Genomic DNA, 27,971 nt, shown 5'->3' with positions numbered 1-27,971 from the left:
TGCACACCTCAGAGTTCCAGGACAGCCAGGGCTATAGAGAAAAAGGTAGTACAGGCCCTTAACCATTGGACTATCATCCAGCCTTTTGTTTTGTTTTTCGAGACAGGGTTTCTCTGTGTACCCCTGGCTGTCCTGGAACTCACTCTGTAGACCAGGCTGGCCTCCAACTCAGAAATCCGCCTGTTTCTGTCTCCCAAGTGCTGGGATTAAAGGCGTGTGCCACCACCGCCTGGTGAGCCTTTATTTTTTGTTTTTGATTTTTTTTTTTCTTCTTCTGAGAATCAAACCCAGGTCCTTATGCATGATAGGCAAGAGCCCTGCCACTGAGCCACACCACCCAGTCCTGTAGTTTAAAATATGTGACTGAGGCAGACAGTGAGCTTCTGATCCTCCTGCCTCTACCTCCTGAGTACCGAACTATAGGTTTATACTACCACATTCAGCTCAGCTTTATTGATTTATAGTATATATAACTAGAACTGCTGGCTACTAACCTTGTTATCTTACTATTTCTGATAGTAAGTTGCAAGGCCTTAAATTCAAAATGCGGTACTGAAGGGAAAAAGAAAAACACTTTATAGCCAGGAATGATGATATACATCTAACTCCGCACTCACCTGGGAGGTAGAGGCAGGGGGATCAGGAGTTCAAGGTCATCTTCAGATACAAAATGAGTTTGAGGCCAGTTTGCCCTACATGAGACCCTGCCTCAATAGTTGTGGAGAGAAGTGGGTGGAGGAGGTATAAGTGCTTGCTGACCTCTGATGGCTATCCAAGTCCTGGGCAACTTATGTTAAAAAACAATGAACCTATCACAATGAAGCCAATTTTACTTCTAGACACTGTAAGCATTACACACAACTCGGGATCTCTACACAGCAGAGCAAAGATCAGAAGGTTATGCTCAGCAGCTTCCTTCCCTCTCTCTCTTTACTACCTGCAAGATTTAAGTCTGCCAAAGATGGTAATTCTTACTGCAGCAAATCTCAGTTTTGTTTTTGGTGGTACCAGGTGATAGATGAGTGTTATACAACTGAGGCACACCCTTTGCCTTGTAGCTTTTATTTAACAAGTATAGAGAGTAGAAGTTTTCTAGTTAGGATTATAATGAGTGACAGTTGGCAAATACATGAAATGTCAGAACAAGTCTCTTATAAGCTAAAACTTTTTACCTTGATAAAATAAGATTTCAATAAGACTAGTAGATTTTCCAGGCTACTGAACAAAAACGTGGCCTGCCAGTCTTCCTTTTCCTATGAACTTTATCTTATTCTCTCATGCTAAGACCCTGCTACAGCTTACTGCTAAGGGAAACGCTTGTGCAGGAAAGGATACAGGTCCTCTCCACCGGAACTAGCAGGACCTTGACATGAAACCCTGTTAATAATCATGAGGACAGGCCTTTTAAAAACTGGAGTTATATAGGATATTAGGTAAAAACCACTTTAGTTATGAAATTTAAGGTGATAATATATTCTCAGATACAGCACAGAAGAGACACTACACAAATTATGACCAAAGGTTATGAGAGAAAGGAGCATTTGACTGAAGAAAAGAATATAAACATACAAAAGGAAACAGGAGCAAGGGAACAGTCACTGGGCTTTAGTTGCACCCAGGTTTCTTCGAGCTTCCAAAAGCTTTTCTTTCCTCTGCTTTCGTTCTTGTTCATGCCTCTTCCGTTGTTCGTCCCTAGGAGGGACAGACATGTTCCATGTTAGGCTCAACCTCGACGTTCTGACAGACACTGTAAACAATGTACTGCTGACCTTACATCTTGTTAAATGGCATCTACAGGGCACTGGACTCGTAAGGGTTCCAATTTGTCAGCATTGTCTGCAAAGGCTATAGTTAGTTAACTAAGCATTCTAAAGTCACACATGGAACAAGAAACCAGGGGACACCTGTGTGACTGAATTCAGCCCTGGTACTTAAAAAAAAAATAGTTTTGAATAAGAAGTCTCACTCTTAGAAGTCAGATATATAGCCAGGCTACAGTACTAGTGTCCAGTGACTGGAGACAAGAAAAAAAAAAAGTTCAGGCTCACGTGATCTCATAGGTAGGCAGAGAAAGGTCTTGGTGGAAATGGATACAGGCAGGAGGCAGATCATAGGTAACCTGTATCAGGGGAGTCTCAGGCCAGGCACCTAGACTCCTTTAAGGTCTGTGCTTGCCTTGGGTCTGTGGGGCTTCACTCCTTACAATGCCTGATTTGCTTTGGAGTGAAGAACTTATACCTGGCCATCTGTGAGCACTGGTTGTCGGCCATTTACATGTGCTGTTGGGAAGGCAGGTCCCAAAAGAATAGGCTCTCACTTACTGAGGGAGGCCTGGGTAAGCAGGATTTGGGGTACAGTGTAAACCCACTTTGCAATCTATTTTGCTAGAGCTGAAAATACTTAACAAGATTTGTGTTTTTAGATAGACTCTCATGGCTGGGAAGTGGTGCACACATTAAATCCCACCACTCAGGAGATAGAAGCAAGAGGATCTCTGGAGGCCAGCCTACTCTACAGAGTTTCAGACATCCAGGGATACAAACCCTGTCTCAAAAAAACAAAAACAAACAGGGCAGTGGTGGTGCACGCCTTTAATCCCAGCACTTGGGAGGCAGAGGCAGGAGGATTTCTGAGTTTGAGGCCAGCCTGGTCTACAGAGTAAGTTCCAGGACAGGCAGGGTTATACAGAGAAACCCTGTCTCAAAAAAACAAACAAACAAACAAAAAACAAAAAAAAACCAAACAAAAAACAAAAACCAAAAAACAAAAAACAAAACAAAAAAAACAAACAAACAAAACCCACACAAAAGAGCTCTCTTGTATTCCAGGCCCCCAGCTCACTTTGAAAGAAAGGTCTCAAAGTGATTGACTCGAAAGGTGACTGATAGACTATGGCTGCAGTAAGGTTTGTGCAAGCCTGGTCCCCACGCTAACAGTATTGAGAGATGGTTAAATCTTTAGGAGGTGAGGCCAGAGGAGGATAAAATTAGGTTGTAGGTATCACCCTTGGAAGGGATTAATGCCAAGCCCCAGGAATGAATTAGCTATTCCAGGAGGAGGCTGTTAGGAGGACAGCACCACACTGTCTACCACTGCCTCATCTTCACACACTCCCCCTCACTCTCAAGGGTGCCCACCTTATGCTCCATCTTGTGACACAGCAGAAGGCTCTACCAGCACCTGGGGCTTCCAGAACTCTAAGTCAAAATCAACTCCGTTCTCTGTAGAAGGCGAGTCTCAAGCCTTTAGTCATACAGCACACTGTGGAGGGGAGCACTCTGCTCCTCACAGCCTTCCAGTCCCACCCCTCACATGCTTTGCTACTCTCTTTTGAAATTAGAAAACCTGTACTGTGAGGTAGTTACGTGTTCACCTGGTCTGGAGATGAGGTTGTTTGTAAGTTTTCCTGTGGAAGGTAACTCTGCTTACACACTCGTTCAGAGAATTGTTCTCTTTAGCTTGCCCCCAAGGTTTCAGCTTTCCTAGGTTAGAAAAAGGGGTATTAGCATTTTTTTCTTTTTTTTTCCAAGACAGGGTTTCTCTGTGTAGCCCTGGCTGTCTTGGAACTCACTCTGTAGACCAGGCTGGCCTCGAACTCAGAAATCCGCCTGCCTCTGCCTCCCAAGTGCTGGGATTAAGGGTGTTAGCATTCTTTCATCACAGCTCCATTGTCTCCATCTTTTAGCCTACCTGCCTATCAACATTTTTACTGCTCAATAGATATTTAGATAGGTATTTTCTACAGTGAATCTTGATTTCACATTTCAAATGTAAACCATATTTTCCTCTAAAAAATGTGTTTTAATAATAATTTTTAAACCCTGTATTATTCCTGTGTTTATATAAGTGTGAGTATAGCAGGTGTGAATGCTGTATTATTCCTGTATTATATAAGTGTGAGTATAGCAGGTGTGAAGAGTTCATTCTTTCCTCCTCCACTAAGGGTTCTGGGAACAGAATGCAGACTGTCAAGTTTGTGCCACCACAACAACCACTCAGCCCGTCACTGATCTGTCATACATGGTTTGTTAGTACAAACATTTTGTTTACATTTATTTGTGCATGTGCCATGGCATGTGTGAAGTCAACAAATGACTGGCTGCAGCTGATTCTCCTTCCACTATGTGGGTCCCAGGAATAGCAAACTCAGGCAGTCAGACTTGGTACCTAGTGGCTCAATCTGCTGCTTACTGCTTGCTGGTGCATGTCATCTTTTGATTTTATTTTTTAACTCTGAGGAAGTCACAGGAAAAATCCCCAATACAGGATTAGAGAGATGCTAAGAGTGTTTACTGCTCTCATATAAGACCCAAGTTCAATTCTCAGCCCCCGTATCAGGTGGCTTCATATCACCTGTCCCTTTAGGTCCAGGAGACTGGACAATGTCTGGCTTCCTTGAGCGAGTATACTTATATGCACACAAACAGACAGTACACATACTTTTTAAAAATTCTAATAAAAAATTTTGATAATTCTAAACTAATTATACAACAGTCCAAATAGAGCAATTATAACTAAATAATTTATCTTAAAATTAGATAAGTATTATTTTAAATATCAAAAAAGAAGCATTTAATATTTTTAATATTTTAAAAGTTTCCTTTTCTTTTGGTTTTTTGAGACAGGATTTCTCTGTATAGCCCTGGCTGCCCTAGAACTTGATCTATAGAGCAGGCTGGCCTCACAGAGGTCCTCCTGCCTCTGTCTCCCAAGTGCTGGGATTAAAGGCATGTGCTACCACTGCCCAGCCTTAAAGAAGGTTCTAGTCATTTGTATATGTGTGTGTCTGTCTGAGTGTAGCCATCTATATAGGTGCTATTGAAGGCTAGAGGGGTGAGATCCCGACAAACTGGAGTTATAGATAGCTGTGAGCTACCAGATTTGGGTGCTGGGAATAGAACTTGGGTTCTTTGGAAGAGTAATGCTTAACCACTGAGCCATCTCTCCAGCTCTAAGGGTGTTTGTTGTTGTTTTAATTTGTATGTACTGCTGAGTCTTATGTGTACCACATGCATGCAAGTGCCCACAGAAGCCAAAATCGGAGGTGTAGGCCACTTTGAACTACCTGGTGTGGGTGCTTGTTCCCTGCAAGAGTATTAAGTGCTAAGAAGTGCTGAGCCATTTCTTTAATATCCTCAAGATGTTTTCAGTGAGATGGTTAGAATTAGGTAAAAAATCTACTGTAAAAGATGATGGCTACCATAGTGTATTTTATAGCTGGGCATGGCGGCTCACACTACTAATTCCATATCTTGGGAAGCTGAAGGAAAAGAGTTCAAGGGAACACTGGGATAAAGAGGGAGTATCAGACTAGCCTGGGCTAGACAGTGAGATGCAGTCTCAAAAAACACTCACTGTTCTCAGCCAATGCAATGTGATGGGCCAGCCTCATGCTCCTGCTGCAGTGTCTCCTGCCATGCTGGACTGTATCTACCTATAACTACTGTGATACAACAATGGGCTAGCCTCATGCTCCTGCTGGAGTGTCTCCCTGTCATGCTAGACTGTCTCTACCTATAACTACTGTGATACAACGATGGGCCAGCCTCATGTTCCTGGCACATTGCCTCTGCCACCAAAATGAACTATACTCATCGATAAATGTGAGGCTCAATAAACCCTGACTCTTAATACAAACCACCACAACTAAGATCAAACAAAAAAAAAAACCCATACACAAAATAAAGTGAGTGTGATATCTAAGACTGCTAAGAGCAGAACTAAACTGTTCTAAAAGAATAAACAAATAAAATAAAGAGCCCTCACTCTGAAGTTCAAAGTCATTCTTGGCTTCAAGTAAATCCGAGGACAACTAGAATGCTTGAAGCCTGCCTCAAAACAAAGAAAGGAGCTGGGTGGTAGTGGCGCACGCCTTTAATCCCAGCACTTGGGAGGCAGAGGCAGGAGGATTTCTGAGTTCGAGGCCAGCCTGGTCTACAGAGTGAGTTCCAGGACAGCCAGGGCTACACAGAGAAACCCTGTCTCAAAAAAGCAAAAAAAAAAAAAAAAAAAAAAAAGAAAAAAAAAACCAAAAAACCAAAAACAAAGAAAGGAGCAGAAACTCACAGATATTTATACACTCTATTCTTAATAGCCAAACATGAAAAGTTCACACAGGCTACCTCTAAGTTGACATTGATCTGTTGACAATTTATATTTTTGGTTAACAAATTTGTAAGCAGATCAATTGTTTTTTGCTTAATGGAAATCTTTTAAGTCAGGGATTCATGTGGAAGCAGGGGCAGAAATTTATATGGTGGGACTTACTTCAAGTCATAGAATGTTTTTTTCTCTTGTTTTATAGTGTTTAGATATAAAATTCAGAGCATCATCCTACCAGGAAGCACTTTGCTACTATATACACTGTAACAGTATACATACATGTACATGTGCACTATATACACTGTAACAGTATACATACATGTACACGTGCACTATATACACGGTAACAGTATACATACATGTACACGTGCACTATATACACTGTAACAGTATACATACATGTACATGTGCACTATATACACTGTAACAGTATACATACATGTACACGTGCACTATATACACTGTAACAGTATACATACATGTACACGTGCACTATATACACTGTAACAGTATACATACATGTACACGTGCACTATATACACGGTAACAGTATACATACATGTACACGTGCACTATATACACTGTAACAGTATACATACATGTACATGTGCACTATATACACTGTAACAGTATACATACATGTACACGTGCACTATATACACTGTAACAGTATACATACATGTACACGTGCACTATATACACTGTAACAGTATACATACATGTACACGTGCACTATATACACGGTAACAGTATACATACATGTACACGTGCACTATATACACTGTAACAGTATACATACATGTACACGTGCACTATATACACTGTAACAGTATACATACATGTACACGTGCACTATATACACGGTAACAGTATACATACATGTACACGTGCACTATATACACGGTAACAGTATACATACATGTACACGTGCACTATATACACGGTAACAGTATACATACATGTACACGTGCACTATATACACTGTAACAGTATACATACATGTACACGTGCACTATATACACTGTAACAGTATACATACATGTACACGTGCACTATATACACTGTAACAGTATACATACATGTACACGTGCACTATATACACGGTAACAGTATACATACATGTACACGTGCACTATATACACGGTAACAGTATACATACATGTACACGTGCACTATATACACGGTAACAGTATACATACATGTACACGTGCACTATATACACTGTAACAGTATACATACATGTACACGTGCACTATATACACTGTAACAGTATACATACATGTACACGTGCACACATACAGCACACACCTCAGCTTTAGTGCAGAACTGTTTAGTCTTCCAGCAGCCCTGCCCTTCCAGACTGTCCCACATACCTTTGTGTGGCTTGTAGTTGAGGGGACGAGACAAGCTTGCTTTGAGATCAAATACCGGTTTCTTACTAGAACTTGGAGTCTGTGTTGCTTCAGTCATCAACTTGAATGGGGTAATAACTGGGAAAAAAAAAAAGCGCCCAAATAAACCAAACACCAAAGAACTTAATTATTAAAACAAAAAGCTATGGAGATTAAAATTGCACTTCTTACATTTGTTTTACATGTATGAGCACGTTGCCTGCATGCGTGCTGTGTAACAGATGCATGCCAGTACCCTGGGTTAGGAGGGCTATGGATCTACTTCCCCAGCACATACATAGGCATCATGGGGACCATAGGCCACAACAATAACTGCAGCACTAGAAATTGAAGGCAGGAAGACTAGGAGTTCAAACCAGCCTCAGCTACACAAGATCCGGTCTCAAAAAGCAAATAAAAAATGAAAAGGCTAGAGAGGTTTGGAGCCTGCACTGTCCTTCCAGAGAACCTGAGTTTAGTTCTCAGCACCCATGTCACATGATTTACAACTTCCTGGTAACTCCAGCTCCAAAGGAGCTGACAACTTTTGGCCTCTTATAGGTACCTGTACTCATGTGCTCATATTTACTCACAGATAAATACACATAATTATATCATTTGGGCATGGTAGCACATGCCTTTAATCACAGTACTCAGGACACAGAGGCCAGTGGATCTCTCTGAGTTCCAGTCCAGACTGGTCTACAAATCGAATCCAGGACAGCTGGGGCTCTCTCTGTTATGCATCAAAACCCTGTCTCAAAAAACCACAGACACACAGGGGACTAGTGAGATGCCTCAGTGGTTAAGAGCACTGGCTGTTCTTCCAGAAGTCCTAAGTTCAGTTCCCAGCAACCACATAGTGGGTCACAACCATCTGTAATGGGATCTGATGCCCTCTTCTGGTGTGAGGATGTATATGCAGCAGAGTACTCATACATGTAAAAAAAAAAATCCACAAAAAAAGAAAGAAACCTTTTTTAAAAAATTAATTAAGCCAGCACATTTATAATTTATAATCCTAGCACTCAGGAGGCAGAGGCAGGAAGACTTATGAGGTAGAGACCAGTGTGGGCTACACATGTCAATTCCAGGAGAGACTGGAACAGTGTGAAACCTGTCTCAAATAACCAATTATATATGGGCGAAAAGATTTGTAGTTCTATTTATTAGTAAAAGCTATTTACTATTTAGTAATGTAAATGTTTATATCATAGAGTTAAAATGAGGATGGTATAATTTAATCAAGCCTTATTGCTATAGTTGAGCACCAAATATCTACCACATTTATACTTCTTTTGCTTCATAGAGGAAGCTAACTTAGTCATGTTTAATGTTAACACTTGTGAAGGAAGAGCTAAAAAAAAAAATCAAGAGTCACCTAGTTAACCAATTACAAAAGAGAGTTTAAGTTATCTATTGTGGTAATGGCTCAAAAGCAGGAGGTGTCAGAGTGAGGGTAGTGAGAGTCACTTGCCTCCCAAGTGCTGGGATTAAAGGCGTGCGCCACCACCGCCCGGCGAACTCCTTCTCAATATAACAGACGCTGCAGCAGGTGTGTGCGTTTTTAGCTCATGTTTCTGGCATTTCCTTCACTAGGGTAAAGGAAAATATCCTATCCTTTTTTGCACTTGACTTTATACATATGTAGAGACTTTAGAGAAAGAGGTATGTTTAGTTTTAGGAAGTTACAGACTTAAAGAAGAACTTTCTTTTACCTGCAGTAGAATTCCTCTCAGTGGCCTTTAACTTGGGTGTCCTGAACACAGCCTGGCCTTTTGAAGCACTCCCCGGTGCAGCCACATGTGGAGACTTTCTGGCTGGTGTCTTGGTCAGTGAGCACTTATGTTCATTATCTTTAGTAGCAGCTGAAAACCTAAACATAATAATGGAGGGAAAGAGGTGAGCACTTGTACCAAGAGGAACTGAGCTCAAGCTTGTAAATGAGATGACTGGACCATCACCAGTGGTTTGGTGGCAGCATCTGCCTAGAAGGATCTCACTTGGTGGAGTGGTATAAATGAGCACTCTCTATTCATGCCAAATGTCAGACATGTATTTTAGTGATGTGCTAGATTTATCTGAAAGAAGGGAACCCCAGTTGAGACAGTATTTCCATAAGATCCAGCTATAGGGTATTTTTTTAATCAGTGACTGATGGGGAGGGCCCAGCCACTTGTGAGTGGGGACACCCCCCAGGCTGGTGATCCTGGGTTTATAAGAAAGCAGACTGAGCAAGCCATGAGGAGCAAGCCAGTAAGCACCATCTCCTCCATGGCATCATCTCCTGCCTCCAGGTTTCTGCCCTGTTTGAGTTCCCATCATGACTTCCTCCAAGGATGAAGAGGGAAATAGAAGTGTAAGCCAAATAAATCCTTTCCTCCTCAAATTGCTTTTGGTCATGGTGTTGCATCACTAAAATAAATATTACTTCCCCTTAGGACTGGGGTGACATGTGAATTCCTTGGGCTGGTGAGCCAGCTAGACTAGCCTACTTGGTAAGTTCCAGGTCAGTGGGAGACTCTGTCTCCAAAAAAAATGTAGATGGATTGTGATGACAACAGAAGGCCATCCTCTATCCAACAAACCTACATATAGACACAGATACACACACACACACAGAGGATATTCACTAAGTGTATATATAGCTCAGCGGTAGAGCCCTGGTCTAACACCCATGACCCTGGACGTACCTGATGTGCACAGATGTATACACACCATGTAACCCTTTCAGAGAAAGCCTTCCTACCTGACATTCATTTTAGTTGCTGAGTGGCCTTGTGAACACTGCCGCCTGGCAGGGGTACAGGGCACAGAGAGTCTTCCTCTTGGTGGAACTGGGGTCACTGTCCCTTTTTTGTCAAGCTGCTTTTGAAAAGAAGAAAAAGCACCATTTTAAAATCTTGGTCTCAGGCCACAGGCTAGCTCTAGCTCAGTGGGTAAAGGCAGAGCCTGGAGACCTGTGTTCTTTCCCCACAGCCACACAGGAGAGGAGAGAGCCAACCCTTACAATCTGTCCTCTGACCAACAAGCACACATACAGTATGACTTTAAGGAAATAGCTTGTTCTAAGCCAGGTGGAGGGTAGATCCCTGTAATTCCACCACTTGGAAAGCGGAGTGAAGGCAGCCAGGAGTCAAGGCCAGCCTTCCCAAGAGACATCTCAAGGCTAGCTTTAGACTACATACAACGCTGTTCTCAAGATAAACACCAACAACAATTAAAAATGAAAAAAGATAAGAAAAGGAAGAACAGCAAAGCAAATGGTCTTTTTTTTTTTTCTTTAATTTTTAGATTTCTTTATTTGATGTGTATAGGTATTTTGCCTGCAGGTACGTCATGCACCATGGGCATGCTTGGTGCCCAGGGAGGGCAGAAGACAGTGTCGGATCCCCTGGAAGTAGAGTTACAAACCATTGTGAGCTTCCATATAGGTGTTAGGAATTGAACCCGGGTCCTCTGGAAGAGCAGCCTTAAGATGCTCTTAACCAGTGAGCCATCTCTGCAGTCACAAGATCATTTACTCTGACCTACTTGGCCATCATCCCAACTCTACTTGGTCCCCTTTCATTTTTCTAATTCATTATTTTATTTCATTTTACTTTAGTTTAGTTTAGTTTTAGTTTTAGAGACAGGGTTTCTCTGTATGGCCCGGGCTACCCTCACTCTATAGACCATGCTGGCAGAACTCACAGAGATCTGCTTGCCTCTGCCTCCTGGGTGCTGGGATTAAAGGCTTACACCACCACCACCACCTGGTTTCATCACCTAATTTCCTCTTTGAAATTAATACTTTAAAAAAATGTATAGTGCTGTAATTGGCTTACATCTGTTTTTAAAAACAGCAAGAAAAACAGTAGGAGTCCTCACGTGACTGTGTCTCAGCCCTATCAGGTGCCTTCAACTCCAGGGAGCAGTGACCCTGAATTCATAAGATGTTATCAATTCATAACTTTTATAACTCAGCTAAGAGTCAGCTCCATTACCTTTCCTCCTTGAGAGCAATAAAGCCTGGCCTGCAGACCTCTGAGGGAGCTGTTTAGTAAGCCTTTAAGATAGCCATTCTAATTCCCTCAACTGGAGAAAAAAGCTAGAGCCAGGAATTAATTCCTTCTCATAGCAAGTAAGGTAAAACGAATGTGGCACACCGAACACATGCCGTGTGGATGAGGTTATCTATCCATCTACCTCTATATGTATGTATATACAAATATTTTATTTTCATTTATTTTTTAATTAAAAATTTTTTGTGCCAGGATGTGGTGGCACATACCTTTAATCCCAGCAGGTTGATGCCAGCCTGGTCTACAGAACTAGTTCCAGGACAGCCAGGGCTACACAAAGAAACCCTGTCTTAAAAAAAAACAAAACAATAGGGCTGGAGAGGTAGCTCAGCGGTTAAGAGCACTGACTGTTCTTCCAGAGGTCCTGAGTTCAATTCCCAGCAACCACATGGTGGCTCACAACCATCTGTAATGGGATCTGATACCCTCTTCTGGTATCTGGAAACAGCTACAGTGTTAGATATCTATCTATCTATCTATCTATCTATCCATCCATCTGTCTAATATATAATAATAAATATATAATATATTATATATTTTTTATTATACATAATAAAAATAAAGTAAAAATAGGTAGCTAGAATGAGTAAGCAGCCCCCTGGAAAGTCTCCAGAGCCTAACCAATTGTAGAATCAGTCAGACTCTAGAGATAGAGCTAACCAATCAAGGTAAGAGGACACATACCCCTCCCTGGAATTTCCCTAACGTGACAATAAACTGACTGTGGTCTGTGAGTCCACCAGAGGTCTCTATTCCCAAATGGAGAGAGCCCTGCATGCAGGAAATTCCTCTGAATAAGTGCTCTTTGCTTTTGCATACTATCTGAGTCTGGTGTCTCTAGTGATTCTTGGGCCCTATCCGGCTCACTCTATAGCACTGGCTAACCTGAAACTCCCCATGTAGTTCATGCTAGCCTCCAACTCATGTGCCTGCCTCTGCTCTCTAAGTACTGGGTTAAAGCGAAGTGCCACAACATGGCAGGATACAGTTTTTAGAGGGTTTTAAAAATTCTGAGGGCAGGAAAAAGCAATTTTAAGGCAGATGTGTCAAAACCCAAATAAGACCATTTACCTATATAGTCATCTGATGATAGCTATATTCTCCATATTGTTAAATTATTTAAAAACGGAAACTTTGGTAGGTGTGGCAGCTCATGCCTAAATACCAGTGCTGAGAGTCACTGACGATTCAAGGACAGCCTGGACTACAGAACAAAAGAATAGCAGACAAGGCAAGCAGTGCAGTCTGAGAAAAGGAATCTTGAGAACTAACAAGCTCGGCGGTTATCCACGGGAGTAGTGGCAAATGTCTTTAGTTCAAGTATTCTGCAGAGGCAGGATGATCTCTGAGGTCCAGGACAGTCAGAGCCACATAATGAGACCTTGTCTTGGAAAAAGAAAACAAAAAACAAAAAATGCCAGGTGGTCAGGGGAAGACCAGGAGGGGGATGAATACTGGACTGTAAAAAGGATTAAAGAATTAAAAAAACAAAAACAAAAACAAAAAAAAAAAAAAAAAAAAAATGCCAGGTGGTGGCTCAAGCCTTTAATCTCAGCACTTAGAAGGCAGAGATGGGTTAATCTCTGTGAGTTTGAGGCCAGCCTAGTATACAGAATGAGTTTCAGGACAGCCAGGACTGGACAGAGAAAACCTGTCTCTAAAAAAAAAAAAAAAAAAAAAAAAAAACCAAATTGACAAGATGAAGTGAGAGAGACAGCTCAGTGGTTAAGAGCACTAAATATTCTTTCGGAGGACCTGGGTTCGATTCCCAGGACGCATATGGCAGCTCACAACCACCTGTAATTCCTATTCCAGTGGACTCACCCATTTCTCATCTCCATGGGCACCAGGCAGGTACATGGTACAGATATCTACATGTAAAACACTCAAACACACAAAACAAAATGAATAAACAATAAAAACCATGCATTTCATCTGCATACCTTTAGTTCATTAAGTGAATTGTGTTCTTTAAAGTGTTTCTTTTTTCTCACAATATATTCATCAATGGATTCCATTTTCTTAAAACGAGCCTCATGAAGCTTCTTAAAGTCTAGAACATTCCAAATCATGAAAAGTAATAAGATAAAATCTATGAGTCAAGCAACATGAGGCAGATGAGAAAATTGTTCTTGTCTTCTTGATGTACTGAGACAGAATGTCACACTATAAGACAAAGACAGGCTTGTCCAAACCATGTAACCAGACTCTGGTTCCCAAGTGCTGAGTACAGCATGTACCTAGTATTTCAGATATTATTTCACCAGATATTTATTGAAGCCTTTCTGTGTGCTTTTTGATGTGCTAGGTACTAAGTAGTGGAAAAAGTATTCTCAAGTTATATGCCAACCCACTGAAGCCTGAAGTACAGCCATTATCCCACTGAGAAATCTGAGGATCAGGTATGCACAGTCCTAAAGCTAGGAACCTGGAATGGTGGAACATGAGCTCTGGTCCCCACATCTGCGAGTTTAGCTGCTGCGAACCACTGCCTATTCATCAAGAGTCTAAAGGAGGGCGGCTGCTGGTTTGGTTTGTGTTCAAACTTACTTGGTGTCGTGGCTGAAGTCCTTTTATTGTTCCCAAGTTTAGAAAACCCATCCGTGCATAGAGATCTTTTTTTTAAAGGCCTCTTTGAATCTTTACTGTCTAAATAGGCAAATATAAAATAAGTAAAAAACATTTTTCTATTAAAATGTCAACTTGAATAACCAAACATATAAAAAAAACTTGTAAGAAACACCTGTCTGGGCTGCAGATGCAGCTCAGTATTTGAGTACTTGCCCAGCAAGTACAAGGTCCTGGCTTCCATCTTTAGCACTACCAAAACTAGACAAAGAAATGAAAAAGGGTAAATTATTTTATCTGCTGCTTCTTGTTACCTGTTATTTATTGGTATCACAGAAATAAAGTGTGTTTAAATAGCCTTTCTAGTAACTGCAAGTATTATTTAACCAGAACATGTCAAGTGAGCTGCTTCTTTGAGACAGGGTGTCTTTATGTAACCTTAGTTCTGAAACTGACTATAAAGACCAGGCTGGCCTTGAAAACATACAGATCTGTCTTTCTCTGCCTCCTGAATGATGGGATTCAAGTGTTGACCACTACACCAGACAGAGAAATCACAGTTTCTTAATGTTAGATGAAAGATGGATTCTGGATTTATGTTCTTTGTCCATTGTGTAAGAAAGCTCTTATTTAAGAAGCATACACTGAAGCCAGCCTATGTCTATAATTCCAGCACTTGGGGCAGGGAATGTTCAAGACCATCCTTGGCTACATAATGAGTTCCAGGCCAATGTAGGTTAGAAGAAGTCATGTTTTTTTTTAAAAAGAAATCAAAACAATAAAATAATACATCCCTCAATCAAGAAAGTACATATGAGGCACATATCTACAACTTCTCTCAAAGTTTAGGGAAAAAGTCTGTATGTGTGTGCGTGTGAGGGGGAGTAGCAGGGGCAGAGAGGGAAGGGAAGAGAGGGAAGGAAGGAAAACTAAGAAAATTGTTGTAGAAAAGTCGCCAGGCCATGGTGGCACACACCTTTAATCCCAGCACTTGGGAGGCAGAGGCAGGCGGATTTCTGAGTTTGAGGCCAGCCTGGTCTACAGAGTGAGTTTTAGGACAGCCAGGGCTATACAGAGAAACCCTGTCTCGAAAAACCAAAAAAAAAAAAAAAAAAAAAAAAGTTAAGAGTCGAAGTCTGAGTGACATTCTGCACCACATTCTGTTGGTCCCTGCAATAGGCCATCACCTCCCTAAATCCTAAATTGTCTATCTTTCAGCAAGTGTCAGAGCCAGGCAGAGATGTCCCATGGCAAGTGGCAGGCTTCCTAAGGAATAAAACAGAAAGCACAAAGTGCTGTTGGGAAGGGCCAACTCAATTTTCTGATCTTCTAAAACTTAACTGAAAAGGCTGAAGAGATGGCTCAGCAGCTAAGCACTTGTTGCTATTGGAGGACTTGGGGTCATGCTCCCAGCACCCATATGGTGGCTCACAACCATCTATAACTCCAGTTGTAGGGGATCTGATGCCCTCTTCAACTCCACAGACAACAAGTATGTACCTGGAAAACATATATGCTTGCAAGCAAAATATTCATACACATAAATGTAAAAAAAAATCTATTAAATAATTAAAAACAAAACAAAAAATAAATTATTAGTTGAGAAAGTTTCAGGAAAATGTGGCTTTTTTATTTTGTTTTTTCAGACAGTCTCTTGCTATGTAGACCAGGTTATTCTGGAACTTATTCTGTAGATCAGAGTAGCCTTGAACTCTGCAGATCCAGCTTCTCAGTCTCCCAAATGTTAGAATTAAGGGAAGGAATGTGGAAGACTGAAAAAGACAGGTATTCACTATGTGAAAGTGAGTGTCACCCCTCCCTATAAGCAGCCTAGTTGAAGAAGCAGGCAAGTGTTCATATCAGTCAAGTTCTGCAGAAAGGCTAATAAGAATAAAATGGGCTCTCTTGTCACCAAGAGAATGACATTCCCAAACTCTCCAAAAACCTCTTATTCTGATCTGGATAAAAGTCATGGCTCAGAATGTAGCTCAGTCACTGAGCACTTGCCTGGCAGCTCAAGCTCCTGGGTTTGAGCCCAGTATCAAATAACAAATGTTAAATAAAACTCAGTGGTCTTCTGCATTTATTTCTAGGTTTGCTTTAATTGTAAAACATGTGAAAGTTCCAAGTGTGGCTACGGTGAGCTGTGGTCCTACCAAGACTCAGTTAGTTCCCAACTCTAGCATCTGTGATGTCAACTTTCTTAGAAACAGGGTCTCAAGATACTTAGTCAAACAGAGCTTGTTTGGGTAGATAGTATTCCAATAGGACCAGTGTCCTTAGAAGAGGTCAGACATCCAACCCCAGAACTCTTAAGGCTGATACTGTAGGGAGACTGCTGGAAATTTGAGGCCTGCCTGGGTTATAGTTTGAGAATCTATCACAGGCCAAATGAACAAGGTAAATGTCATGTGATAATAGAGGCAGAGACCAGGGTCTGGCACCAGGCCAAGGAAAAACAGACATGCAAAGCCACTATAAGCAACAAGAAGCAAAGAAGGTTGTTCCAGTGTCTTGGAAAAACATGGTTTATTAACACTTTGACTTAAGAGCATTGCAGCTCCAAACATACATAACATCAATGTCTTTTCTTTTTTGGGGTGGGAGGAGCTTGTTTTTGTTTTCTTATTTTGTTTTGTTATTTTGTTGTTGTTGTTTAAGCAGGGTCTTCTCTCTATGCTATTGCCTTTGCTGTCCTAGAACCCACTATGTAGACCACTGGCCTCGAGCTCACAGACATTCACCTTCTCTGCCTCCCAAAGGTTGGGATTGAAGGCATGCAGTCATGCATGGCTCAATTTCTGTATTTTAAACTGCCTGGTTTGGAGTCCTAGGAAACTAATACACATGGTCCCCCTAGCAATTTTAGTTTGACAATATTAACACATACCATTTATTTCTCCTTCTCCTGAGGAAGCTGCCTTCCCATCTTCTGGCCTCTGCTCTGTCACAGAAGGAACTTCTGTAGTACCGATGTAGTCTTGATTTTCCTGATTTTCTTGATTTTGGAAGTTATTACTGTCACTTCCTTTCATCTCCAAATGATCCTGCAACAAATTTTGAAAGGAAAAAAACTACTACCTTCTTAAAAGAGAGTATGAAAAAAAGGGCTAGGTGGTGGTGGCGCACGCCTTTAATCCCAGCACTTGGGAGGCAGAGGCAGGCGTATTTCTGAGTTCGAGGCCAGCCTGGTCTACAGAGTGAGACAGCCAGGGCTACACAGAGAAACCCTGTCTCGGGAAAAAAAAAAAAAAAAAAAAAACCAACCAAACAAACAAAAAAAAGGGGGGGAGTCAGTCAGAGGAACAACATGGGAACAAGACTTCTGAGCACCTGTTTGACCCAGTGTTCCAAATTATAATTTCAAAAGCGGGTACTAGAGATCACTAGAAAGAATGGAAAGATTTGTTCCCTTATGGATAATAAACACAGCTTCTTGATGCCTGGCGTCATGTAACTAAACACTACACACAGTGACCTGGCAATAGTAAAAGGTCTCTGAACAGGAAATATCCCAAATAAATCCAAGATCAAATCTGAACTGAACCTATTGATTCCTGGGGATCCACATGGTGGAAGGAAAAAACCAAGTTCATCAAGTTGACTTCTGGTTTCCACATGCAAGCCATGGCCTGTACCCCCCAGCCTCTACCACATCCCTTCCCAACAAACCATATGTAATTAAAGGGCTAGAGAGATGGCATAGTGGTTATGCAGAAGACTTGGGTTTGAGTACCAGCACCACATGGTGGGTCACCAGCTATAATTCCAATTCCAGGGAATCAAATGCCCTCTCTACCCTCCCAGGGCACATGGTACATGACATACATGTAGGCCAAATACTCATACATGTAAAATAAAATGAAAAATTAAATTAAAAAAAATTAAGGCTGAGCATAGTGGCATACATATTTAATCTCAGCCACACAAGGAATAGGGAGGCAGAAACAGGTGGATTTCTGTGAGTTAGTTCAAGGCCAGCCTGTTCTACTGCTTTTACAAAGTGAGTTCCAGAACAGCCCAGCCAGGTCTAGCTATATAGTGAAACTCTGCCCCACACACAAAAAACAAAACAAAACAAAACAAAACAAAAAAGGTAATTAAGAAAAAGTAAAAAAAATACAAAGCAAAAATAAGAAATTAGGACAGGCATGTTGGCTCATACCTATAATCCCAGCACTTGGGCTGAAGCAGGAAAATTACCATGAGTTTAAGACCAGCTGGGGTTTTAGAGTTAGACTCTCATCCAAAAAAACTACCACCAATAATAAGAGATCCGGCATGGTGGCACATGACTTCAAGCTATCTACATATTGAGTACCAGCCTAGCCAGAGCTATATAATGAGACCCTCTCTTGAAGGGGAAGGGAGAGAGAAAGGGAGATGGAAAGGGAGAAAAGCAGGAAAAGGGAGAGAAGACAGATATTATGTGGTAAAAATTATATTTGATTTCTGCTGCTGTCTCACTATGTAGCATCATCTTTAAGCTCATATCCTTGTGCCTCTGCTTCCCCCACATCATAGCTGTATACCTTTATGCCTGGAAAAAGAAGTTTCATTTGAATAAGATACAAGAGTAAAATCAGTGTAATCAAAGCAAATGAGAAAGTCCCTACTTATTGCTTGTTTGTTTTTGTTTTTCAAGACAGGGTTTCTCTGTGTAGCCCTGGCTGTCCTGGAACTCACTCTGTAAACCAGGCTGGCTTCAAACTCAAAGCCACCTGCCTCTGCCTCCCAAGTGCTGGGATTAAAGGCTTCCCCACCACTGCCTGACTGCAGCAAACATTCTTAACCCCAGAGCCATCCCTCATCTTTCTCCAGCCCCTTACATGAGTATCTAATTCATACTTAATACTAGTAATTTCTTCCCTAGTGCTAGGGTCAGGCATACAGTGGGGCGCACAATGGACACAGGTTTCTACTTTTGAGGAGCCTGCAGCACACAGTATGTTTTTAGCCATCTGGCAGCACGAGGGAAGGTAAATGGAAGCTCACTAAAAGAGTGCCAATTATGGTAGACTGTGGTAGTTCTGGTGGCTTCTCTCAGTTTTCAGTTCCACTCACCTGGGAGGTAGGAATTCCATGGATGGTCTTGTGCTTCTTCCTCCTTGTTTTGGTGACTTGACCACCTGATTCCATCTCAGCTTGCTCCTCACTGCTAACTTGTATCTCAGTCTCATCACAGGAGAATGCAGAAGACTGATTTTCATCCTGGGAAAAGAGGAGACAGTATGTGTCAGATCCTGCATGAATGCATGCACACTGACGATTGCCTCCTAAGCCAAAGGAACTCGTCACAGATAATGAACTAGCACTTGCATTTTCATAAACCTAAGTAAAAAGTTACAATATGAATACAGGATGGTCAGAAAGGAGAACATCCAAACAGACCCGCTATGTGTTAAGTTATGGCTTACATATCAGACTAGTGGAGAAGGTTCTTTTCATTATTGAATACCTAATGATATTAGCTATGATTCTTATATTTGTGGTAGAAAGGAAAATAAACTTGGTTTTTCTCCTAGACCATAAAGGATCTGGATGGATTGCCATTGTTTTCAGTACTAAGGATCAAATGTAGGTGCGCCCACATGCTCGTAAGTGCTTGGGGTGAACGTCATCCAGCCCCTTTTTCTATTTTGTATGTTGAGAGTCTTTTTTTTTTTTTTTTTTTTTGTATGTTGAGAGTCTTTTTTTTTTTTCTATTTTGTATGTTGAGAGTCTCAGTTACCCAGGCAGACTTTGACTTTTAATCCCCCTGTCTCAGCCTCCTGAGTTACAGATATAGTCCCATCACATAAGGTTGGGTTGTTTTTGTTTTTTAAAGAAACTTAAATATATGAGTATGACTTAAAATATTAAACACAAGCTGTGGAAAGTGTGTATTTCAATGGCAAAATACTCACTGATCATGTCCAAGGCCCAGAGTTTGACCTTGGAGATGGGGCAAGTGTTATGCCCAAAAGCAACTGTGAAAACCATTGGTTCTCTTACCTTTGCTGCTGTAACTCACTGCTAAAGTGGAGTTCTGTAGGGTCCTGTTTGTCTCTAGGAAATCCTGGCATGCCCATTCAGACTCTCAGGGCTTGTGTGCTAAATCGGGGCTCATCTGAACTCTTCTCTAACCACTTTAGTCAGTGTACCACCTTTAGAGCCTTAAATTCACTTTCAGATGTTGTTCTGTTACAGGCTTGTAAACTGTAGGTACGAGCATCTTTATTTCCTCCTCTACTCCTTATCCTGCTTAGCCTTTCCCCCCCTAGTGCTGAGAAATGGAACATGAATGCTAAGCCAGTGCTCTACCCTTAGCTAAGGCCACAGTGCCCTGCTTCTCAATTTGTGTCTTCTGTTGTTTTTGGAGGCAGTGTCTTGATAGGCAGCCTAACTGTCTTAAACTCAAATATACTTCAGTTTCCCTAGTGCTGGGATGAGTTGCTGGTACTACCTACACCCCGCTCTTTCTGTTTCCTATATCAGAGTTGGCATGCTGTTCTGTATAGTCTTAACTGAATCATCTGCTTTGTCCACCTATCTTGATTCTATGGAGGGTTTACTCAATAAATTATTGTAAAGTGTGTTTTTCTTTGTTTTCTTCAGAGATGTTTCTCCTACTTATCTTAGTGTGGTGTCCTGGCTGCAGCTTTTCCACAAATGTTTGCTGTCTGGGTTATTTGTTCATTAGGAGCTTGAATGGTGGGGGGAGGGTGTGTGTGTGTCTTTTTTAAAAATTTATTTATTTATTTATTTATTTATTTATTTGGTTTTTAAAGACAGGGTTTCAGTGAGTAGTTGTAGCTGTCCTGGAACTCACTCTGTAGAGCAGGCTATATCAATCCGCCTGCCTCTGAGTGCTGAGATTAAAGGTGTATGCCACCACTGCCCACTTTTTTTTTTTTAAGTGGATTTTTTTTTTTCCCTTGCATATATGTATGTCTATGTGAGGGTATGGGATCCTCTGGAACTGGAGTGACAGGCAGTTGTAGCTGCTGTCTCAGTCCTGGGAGTTGAACCAGGTCCTCCTAGAAGAGCAGCCAGTACTAACCACTGAGCCATTGATTCAACTCCCAGGACGGAGCTTTTCATATGGCTGGATATACTAGATCCTTAGGTGGAAGGAGTGCATTATGCCCTAGGTTCCCTGAATGCCCAATGGCAGCCGTGGTCTCAAATTTGAGGCCAGTCTGGGCTACACAGAAAGACCTTGTCAATAAATAAATAAATAAATAAATAAATAGGCCTGGAGAGACAGGTGACTGGGGTCAATTTCTAGCATCTACATGGCAGCTCATAACTGTGACTCTAGTTACAGAGAATCTGATGCCCTCTTTTGACTTCTAGGCATACACATGATACAGATGGATATGCAGGCAAAACACTCATACTAATAATATAAAAATAAATCAACTTTAGACAGAGGTGAAATATTGCAGAAGTACAATAATCTCAAATGATGCAAGGTTCATGAAAACCTTAAAGAACTGATGGAGAATACAAAGGGAACTAAAGGACAAAGAGACAAGAGGAGTCGGGGGAGCATCCTGACCTGTAGACCAATGAACTAGCCCAAAATAAGTTCTGGATAGAAGGTCTTGAGGCATCAGGGGATATTAATTAGAAAGCAAATGGCCCAGGTGTGGTGACTAGACCCTTAAATCCCAGCACTAGAAGGCAGAGGCAGGTAGATCTGTTTCAGACCACGTTAGGCTACACAGAGTTCCAAGCCAGTAGAGTCACACACATACACCAGTGGGGGAGATCAGCAGATGGATAAGAAGAATAGCAAAAATTTCAAAACTGGGCGTACCTCTATCTACTACATAGCAAGTTTGAGTACATTTTGGGCTACAAGAGACCTTGTCTTAAAATGAAAGCGATATTTTCAAAGATGGAGCTAGAGACATGGCTCAGAGTTAAGAGCACTTGTTACTCTTGCAGAGGACTGAAGTTTAGTTCCCAGTACCCATGGTAGGCAACTCACAACTTCCTGTAACTCTAGTTTCTGGCTTCCAAAGGCATTTACAAGCACATTCTCTCTTTCCTGTCTGTCTCTCTTACACACACACACACACACACACACACACACAGAGTTTATAAAGAAACAACATGGGGCTGGAGAGATGGTTCAGTGGTTAAGGGCACTTGTTGCTTTTTCAGCGATCTAGTCCCATGTAATAAAATCAACCTAAAAACAACCACAAAAGGAAAATGAAATCAGATCTGTTACTTAACCTGGACATTTGTGATTTTTAAGTCTAGTTTCTATCCAACTCCTCTCCTGCTGCCTCTTCTGTCTCACAACCTAAGTTTACCTTTTGCTTTCCTTGTTTTTGGCTTTTTACTTCCTTTTTAAGACAGGCTCTTGCATTAGTTTAGGCTGCTACTGAACTCAAGAACTTGCTGCTCAGTCACTGGAATGCTGTCATGTAAGTGTCATGTATCATGACACTTAGGTACCTCTGCATTTGTTTAAAGACATCCATCTTATTCATTAGGTGACATGGCATTTTCATCATTGATAGCAAATGATGAGACAATTCACTCCCTGGTCATATTACTAATGATAATAACATCATATAATAAGAACCTTCATATCTTTTTGTCTTTTTCAGATAGGGTCAGGGTCAGGCTCCCCCTCCCAGTGTTGGGTTTTTAAGCATGAGGCTCTACCCCATCTCCTATACCTTAAGTTATCAGTAATAGGTATTAATTGTTTACTAACCAAACACTACTGTTTGACTAGCTAAGAAGTGATAAAGAACATTCATTACTCACCTGAATTTTATTTTCTTTCCTTGTTTCTGGATTCAGGTGTGCTTTCAAGGCTCTTAACAACTTGTCTGCCTGTAGAAAGAACAGCTAGCTCATCATTACAGTCAAAGTCAAATAAGTAAGGAAGCTACGCCAAACACCTCCTTTCTTCTTCTTATTGAATGCACTCTGGTCAGGCTGGCAGACTAGAATAGTAGCTTGCGTAGAAATGGATTTCATACCCCAGTGGCAAAGTCAGTAAAGAAAAAGACACACAGTGCAATACAGTGAGGTAGGTATGTGAGAGAGCTCTGACTGTGGTGGGCTCCATAGGACAGATGTCAGCAGGTGATGGGATGCCCCAGCTTTAAGACAGATGCCCTGGCTGGGGCTACTGCGATCTTGAAAATGGAGAAGAGGTTCAATCATACAGAACAAGATGGAGAAAAAGCAAGGGAAAGAAAATAGGACAAATGATGAAGAGCTAAGTTCAGCATAGCTAAAACACAACTAATGGAGAGGAGGCTGAGGAAAAAAAAGTTGGGAAAGTAGCCAAAAGCACAACTTTCCTAGCTGGACCTGCCTCATAAGGCTTCTAGAGTATAAACTTTATCCTTGCAGCAGAGAGCAGTCTGTGGAGAGTTGGCATCAGGGCCAACTGGATGCTTAGGAAAGCAGAACTGTGGCCTGAAATGTAAAGACTGGTGCAAACCTTCTCAGGAAGTCAATCAGCAGGAATATCTAGTTGACTAGGGAAATGTTTTGGGCCCAGTTTCTCTTGTGGGCAAGTGGTAGCATGCAGTGAGGGTCTTATATGTCCTTGGGAAAGAGAGAACTCCTGGCCTCAATTTCTATTCTGGGAACACTTCCCTTGTTCTTTCCAGGAAGAGAAATACTATTCTGACTGGCTTTCCTTTTTAAAAGAGCAAATGTAATCAGGCTTAGCAATCCCCTTAGATTTCCAGGTCATAATGATATCCTATTGTAAAACAATCAAAAATCAAGTTAGATTCTTTTTTTTCCTCCTGTTACACACAGGTACGCAGTTGAGGGCCAAGACTCTTTAAAAAAAAATAGTAAGTTTATTTATTTGTTTTTAAATTTAGGGGCTTGGAGAAATAGCTCAGGAGAAGAACACTAGCTGCTCTTCTAGAAGACCTGAGTTCATTTCCTAGCAACCACATGGCAGCTCACAATCTGATGCCTTCTTTTGCTCTACAGGCATACACATAGACAAAGTACTTTTATATACATTGAAAAATAAATACAAAAAATTTTTAGCTGGGATGATGCATGACTTTAATCCCAGCACTCAGGATAACAGTAAGCTAATCTCTGTGAATTTGAGGCTCATCTGATCTACAGATTGAGTTCTAGATAGCTAGAGCTACATAGTGAGACCCTGTCACAAAATGAAATAATAAAATTAACTGTAAACTAATACAGTAACTTCTTTTTAAAGATTTATTTTATGTGAGTACACTGTCATTATCTTCAGACACACCAGAAGAGGGTATCCATCCCACTACAGATGGTTGTGACCCACCATGTGGTTGCTGGGAATTGAACTCAGAACCTCTGGAAGAGTAGAGAGTGCTCTTAACCACTGAGCCATCTCTCCAACCTAATATAATAACTTTAAACTTTTTTGGGGGGGGGTGAGGGGAGCTTTTCAAGATAGGTTTTTGTGTAACCCTGATAGTTTGGAACTAGCTCTGCCTTTGCCTACCTCTGCCTCCAGAGTGCTGAGATTAAAGAGATTAATATACATACTAATTCTGGAATTAAGCCACCAGTGGCTTAACAACATTTTTTTTTTTTTTTTTTTTGAGACAGTTTCTCTGTATAACAGCACTGGATATCCTGAACTCACTCTGTAGACCCAGTTGGCCTCAAACTCACAGCTCAAACTCACAGAGAGCCACTTGCCTCTGCCTCCTGAGTGCTGGGATTAAAGGCATGTGCCACAACTACCTGGTTTTAAAAATGTTTTAATTAAAATATATTTACATAATGTCCTCCCCACCCCATCTCCCAGCCCATCTTCTTCCTCCAACTTCTCTCCATGTACCCATGTACCTGGCCTTGCTCTTTTTCAAATTCATGGCCTTAAAAAAATGTTAAACACGTGCAACTCTAAGTCTATAACTACAGCCTGCTTGCCCCTGCACAAGCTGGAAAAGCCACCTGTCCTACTTCTCACAGGCTCATCTGCAGAGAAGACTTCAGGCTAACATGGCACACTCCTAGTCTCTGGCAACCACCCCAGTGCCCACACAGGGGCTCAGTTTTTGACCATGCATGGACACAATCCCAGCTCCTAGCTGACTCCTCTGTGAGATCAGTGAACACACCTGAGATCTGCCTCCTAATGCACCTGTCTTTGTCTACTTTTAATCTGGCCTAATCTGGCCTATATCTGCATAACCAAGGGAGAGTAAAAGCCTACTATTGCTCAGTCCAGTTTCTTGTATGTATATGATTCCACACACTTCAAATAGGCCCAGCCTCTGAGCTTGGCTCTTTCCTTCTCACATAGTTTATCGAATGGCAAAGCATGAAATTTGCTCTGTACTTTGAGTACAGGAGTTTGTTGGGTGTGGGCCCAAGCCACATGCTTCAACTGTACTAGACACCTCTGCATGAAAACAGCTGCTAATAAATAGCAGTAAACACTACAATGAACCTAAAGTTTCCTCTCAAATATGTAATCCAGGTCTTTTTTATTAAGACAGTGTTTCACTATGTAACGTTGACTGGCCTATCTATAACTTACTATGTGGACCAGGCTGGCTTCAAACTCAGAGATCTACCTAATCTAGGGCTTAGTTAAGGGTTGACAACCTGAACCATATGCCCAGTTTTGTTTGTTTGACATGTTTGCCTTCAATTCATGATCCTCCTATCTCTGCCTCCCTAGTGCTGGGATTATAGGTCAGGCCTACCAAAATCATAAACAATTTCTTTTCTTTCTTTCTCTTTCTTTCTTTCTTCCTTTCTTTCTTTTGTTTGTTTGTTTCAAAACAATATCTTACCGTTGTGACCCTGGTGATTCTGGAACTCACTATGTAGACCAGATTGGCTTCAAAATCACAGAGATTCACCTGTCTCTGCCTTCTCTCCCTCATGCTGGGATTAAAGGACTGTGCCATCATGCTCAGATAGATGCAAATTCTTATTTATTTATATGTGAGTGTGTGTGTGACTGTGTGAGTGTGTGTGTGTGCGCATGTGCCACAGTGCACATGTGTGGAGTTCAGAGGACAATTTTGTACAGTTAATTCTCTTCTTCCACTATGTGGGGTCAAAATATCAGGCTTGTGTATCAAACACCTTTATCCAATGAGCCATCTCACTGCCTGACTAGGATATGGTTTCTTAACATACTCTCTCACTGAGGATGCAACAAAGAGAAGTGAAGTTTCTGAGGTAGAAACAAATGAAGACATTTAGCAGGTCAAATAAAATGGGATGAAGCTCAAGTTGAATCACAAGTGTAATTCCTTAGCATTCATTCATCGACTGAATAACTGTTCTTACATTGGGCAGGGCACTGTTCCAGGAGCTAGCAGACTGGTGAACAAAGCACACAAGCCTTCTGTTGGAAGCTCTCAGTGGACTAATGGGAAAGAGTTTATAAACCAAGTAAACTAGAAGTAAAGAACACATCAAGGGCTATGAAGCAAAACCCAAACCAAGTAATTGAGGTAGGATAGGGTGCTCAGTTAAGATGGTGATCAGCTGAGTTGCAAATGAGATCAGAGGCAACAGGTATAGTCTGATAAACAAAAGGTGTAGTCAGGACAAAAGGTGTAGTCAGGACAGAGGTGGAGGTATAAGCCTATATATAGTCCCAGCATAAGTTTCAGGCTACTCTAAACTATATACTGTTTTCCAGGATAGCTGGGGCAATATAATGAGACTTTGTTTCATAAAAAGGAGGAGGAGAAGGAGGAAGAGGGAGATGGGGAGAGGGAGAGGGGGGGAAGAGGAGGAGGAGGAGAAAGAAGAGAAATCATCCATCTAGATAGCAATAACATGAAGGACTAAGCTTTATTCACTAAACTCAGAAACATTTCCAAGTATTCTTTACTGCCATTCAGCCAGATAAAAGGTGTATCTGGCCTCATTATTCTGTTTAAAGCACTTAAAAACATTTGTGACAGCTGATTAGACATCTAATGCAAATATCTGGCATATACATGTGGGAAATCTCAGCTCCAATATAGCAAGCCCAACCTCACAATAAATCCCCACATTTTCTCTGAGCACCTTGCAAACTCAGGATTCAAAGACCTCATCAGTTTTGAAAAAGACCACCATCACAATAGTGTATAGACAATCATACTAGATCTCGGCAGACAGGCACCCCATTAAAGGCTCATGAGAGTGAAGGGACTGTCACAGTTTACTAAACAGTTAGTAGTAGTTTGAGAGTTTTTCAGAAGTAGTAGTTTGAAGTAGTTTTTCTTCAACTGCCTAATAACTGACATAGAAATTACATTGATTACGTCCTATGGGCCTTTGTTTTTCATCTGGTACCAGGAAGTATCATTAGCATTCTCATTAAGAGAGGCCTTTATGAGTTCCTGGGAAAAGCCTCCAAATAAAGTAACAGCCAAGGCTTTTCTTTCGTTTAACAAATTCCAGTCACTGCGAACAAAACCTACCTACTCGCCCAAAAACTAGTGTCTCTCAGGGGTTCCCTCTCAGTCACTTCGCGCCCTGTTCCCCCACCCGCCTCCCCACCCCCAGCCACTGGTCTCTTCTACCCCGCCCACCAGCCAGCACCGTACCCTCAGATTAGCCCGGAGGCCCAGCCTTTTGGCTAAGTTTTGTAAGTCGCTGTACTTGAAGGAGTCCAGCTCCTCTGCAGAGGGGATGGTCATCGCGTTCTGCAAGCACGGTGATACCCAGAAAAACAGCCACACAACTCAAAACAGCACGATTCAAAACTGGCGCCACCGGAGACGTTGACAAGCTGACTTTTATACTCAGTTTAAACCACAAATGCTGTACGTCCATTGGTTGAACTGCCTCGAGGGTGGGGTTTCCAATGCGGGCCAGTAGCGTGACTGGCTAAAGACAGCTATTCGGC

General features: G+C 41.5%; 1 protein-coding gene across 4 annotated transcripts; it reads right to left on the bottom strand.

The window, feature by feature from the left end:
• Window positions 1–1,046: 1,046 nt before the first annotated feature.
• Nusap1 (nucleolar and spindle associated protein 1) lies at window positions 1,047–27,919 on the bottom strand. 4 transcript variants are annotated; one of them, XM_034495216.2, is made up of 11 exons: window positions 27,670–27,919; window positions 22,898–22,966; window positions 19,190–19,336; window positions 17,016–17,172; window positions 14,108–14,206; window positions 13,501–13,610; window positions 10,243–10,361; window positions 9,212–9,369; window positions 7,476–7,592; window positions 3,374–3,482; window positions 1,047–1,692 (listed from the first exon to the last, which is right to left on the bottom strand). In XM_034495216.2, exons 1-11 carry the CDS (start codon window positions 27,760–27,762, stop codon window positions 1,596–1,598), a joined length of 1,275 nt encoding a protein of 424 aa, XP_034351107.1. In that variant the 5' UTR covers window positions 27,763–27,919; the 3' UTR covers window positions 1,047–1,595. The 4 variants fall into 4 exon arrangements, with proteins under 4 accessions (XP_034351107.1, XP_034351110.1, XP_034351108.1 ...); XM_034495217.2 differs by having other exon boundaries at window positions 1,430–1,692; window positions 10,243–10,358; window positions 27,670–27,871; XM_034495219.2 differs by lacking the exon at window positions 14,108–14,206 and having other exon boundaries at window positions 10,243–10,358; window positions 27,670–27,871.
• Window positions 27,920–27,971: the final 52 nt, after the last annotated feature.

The sequence above is a fragment of the Arvicanthis niloticus genome, chromosome 2 (assembly GCF_011762505.2).
Source record: "Arvicanthis niloticus isolate mArvNil1 chromosome 2, mArvNil1.pat.X, whole genome shotgun sequence".
Taxonomy (NCBI): Eukaryota; Metazoa; Chordata; class Mammalia; order Rodentia; family Muridae; genus Arvicanthis; species Arvicanthis niloticus.
The sequence above is the reverse complement of the archived record's forward strand: the minus strand, read 5'-3'. Positions and strand labels throughout refer to the sequence as shown.

Excerpts from the sequence above, each read along its gene's own strand:
- Nusap1 (XM_034495216.2), bottom strand. The coding sequence starts at position 27,762 with ATGACCATCCCCTCTGCAGAGGAGCTGGACTCCTTCAAGTACAGCGAC. Across the intron at positions 14,207-17,015 it reads AGGAGAAGGAGAAATAAATG|ACAGTAAAGATTCAAAGAGG; the intron begins GTATGTGTTAAT and ends TTGCCTATTTAG. Across the intron at positions 3,483-7,475 it reads CAACTACAAGCCACACAAAG|GAAAGCTGAAACCTTGGGGG; the intron begins GTATGTGGGACA and ends TTTCTAACCTAG.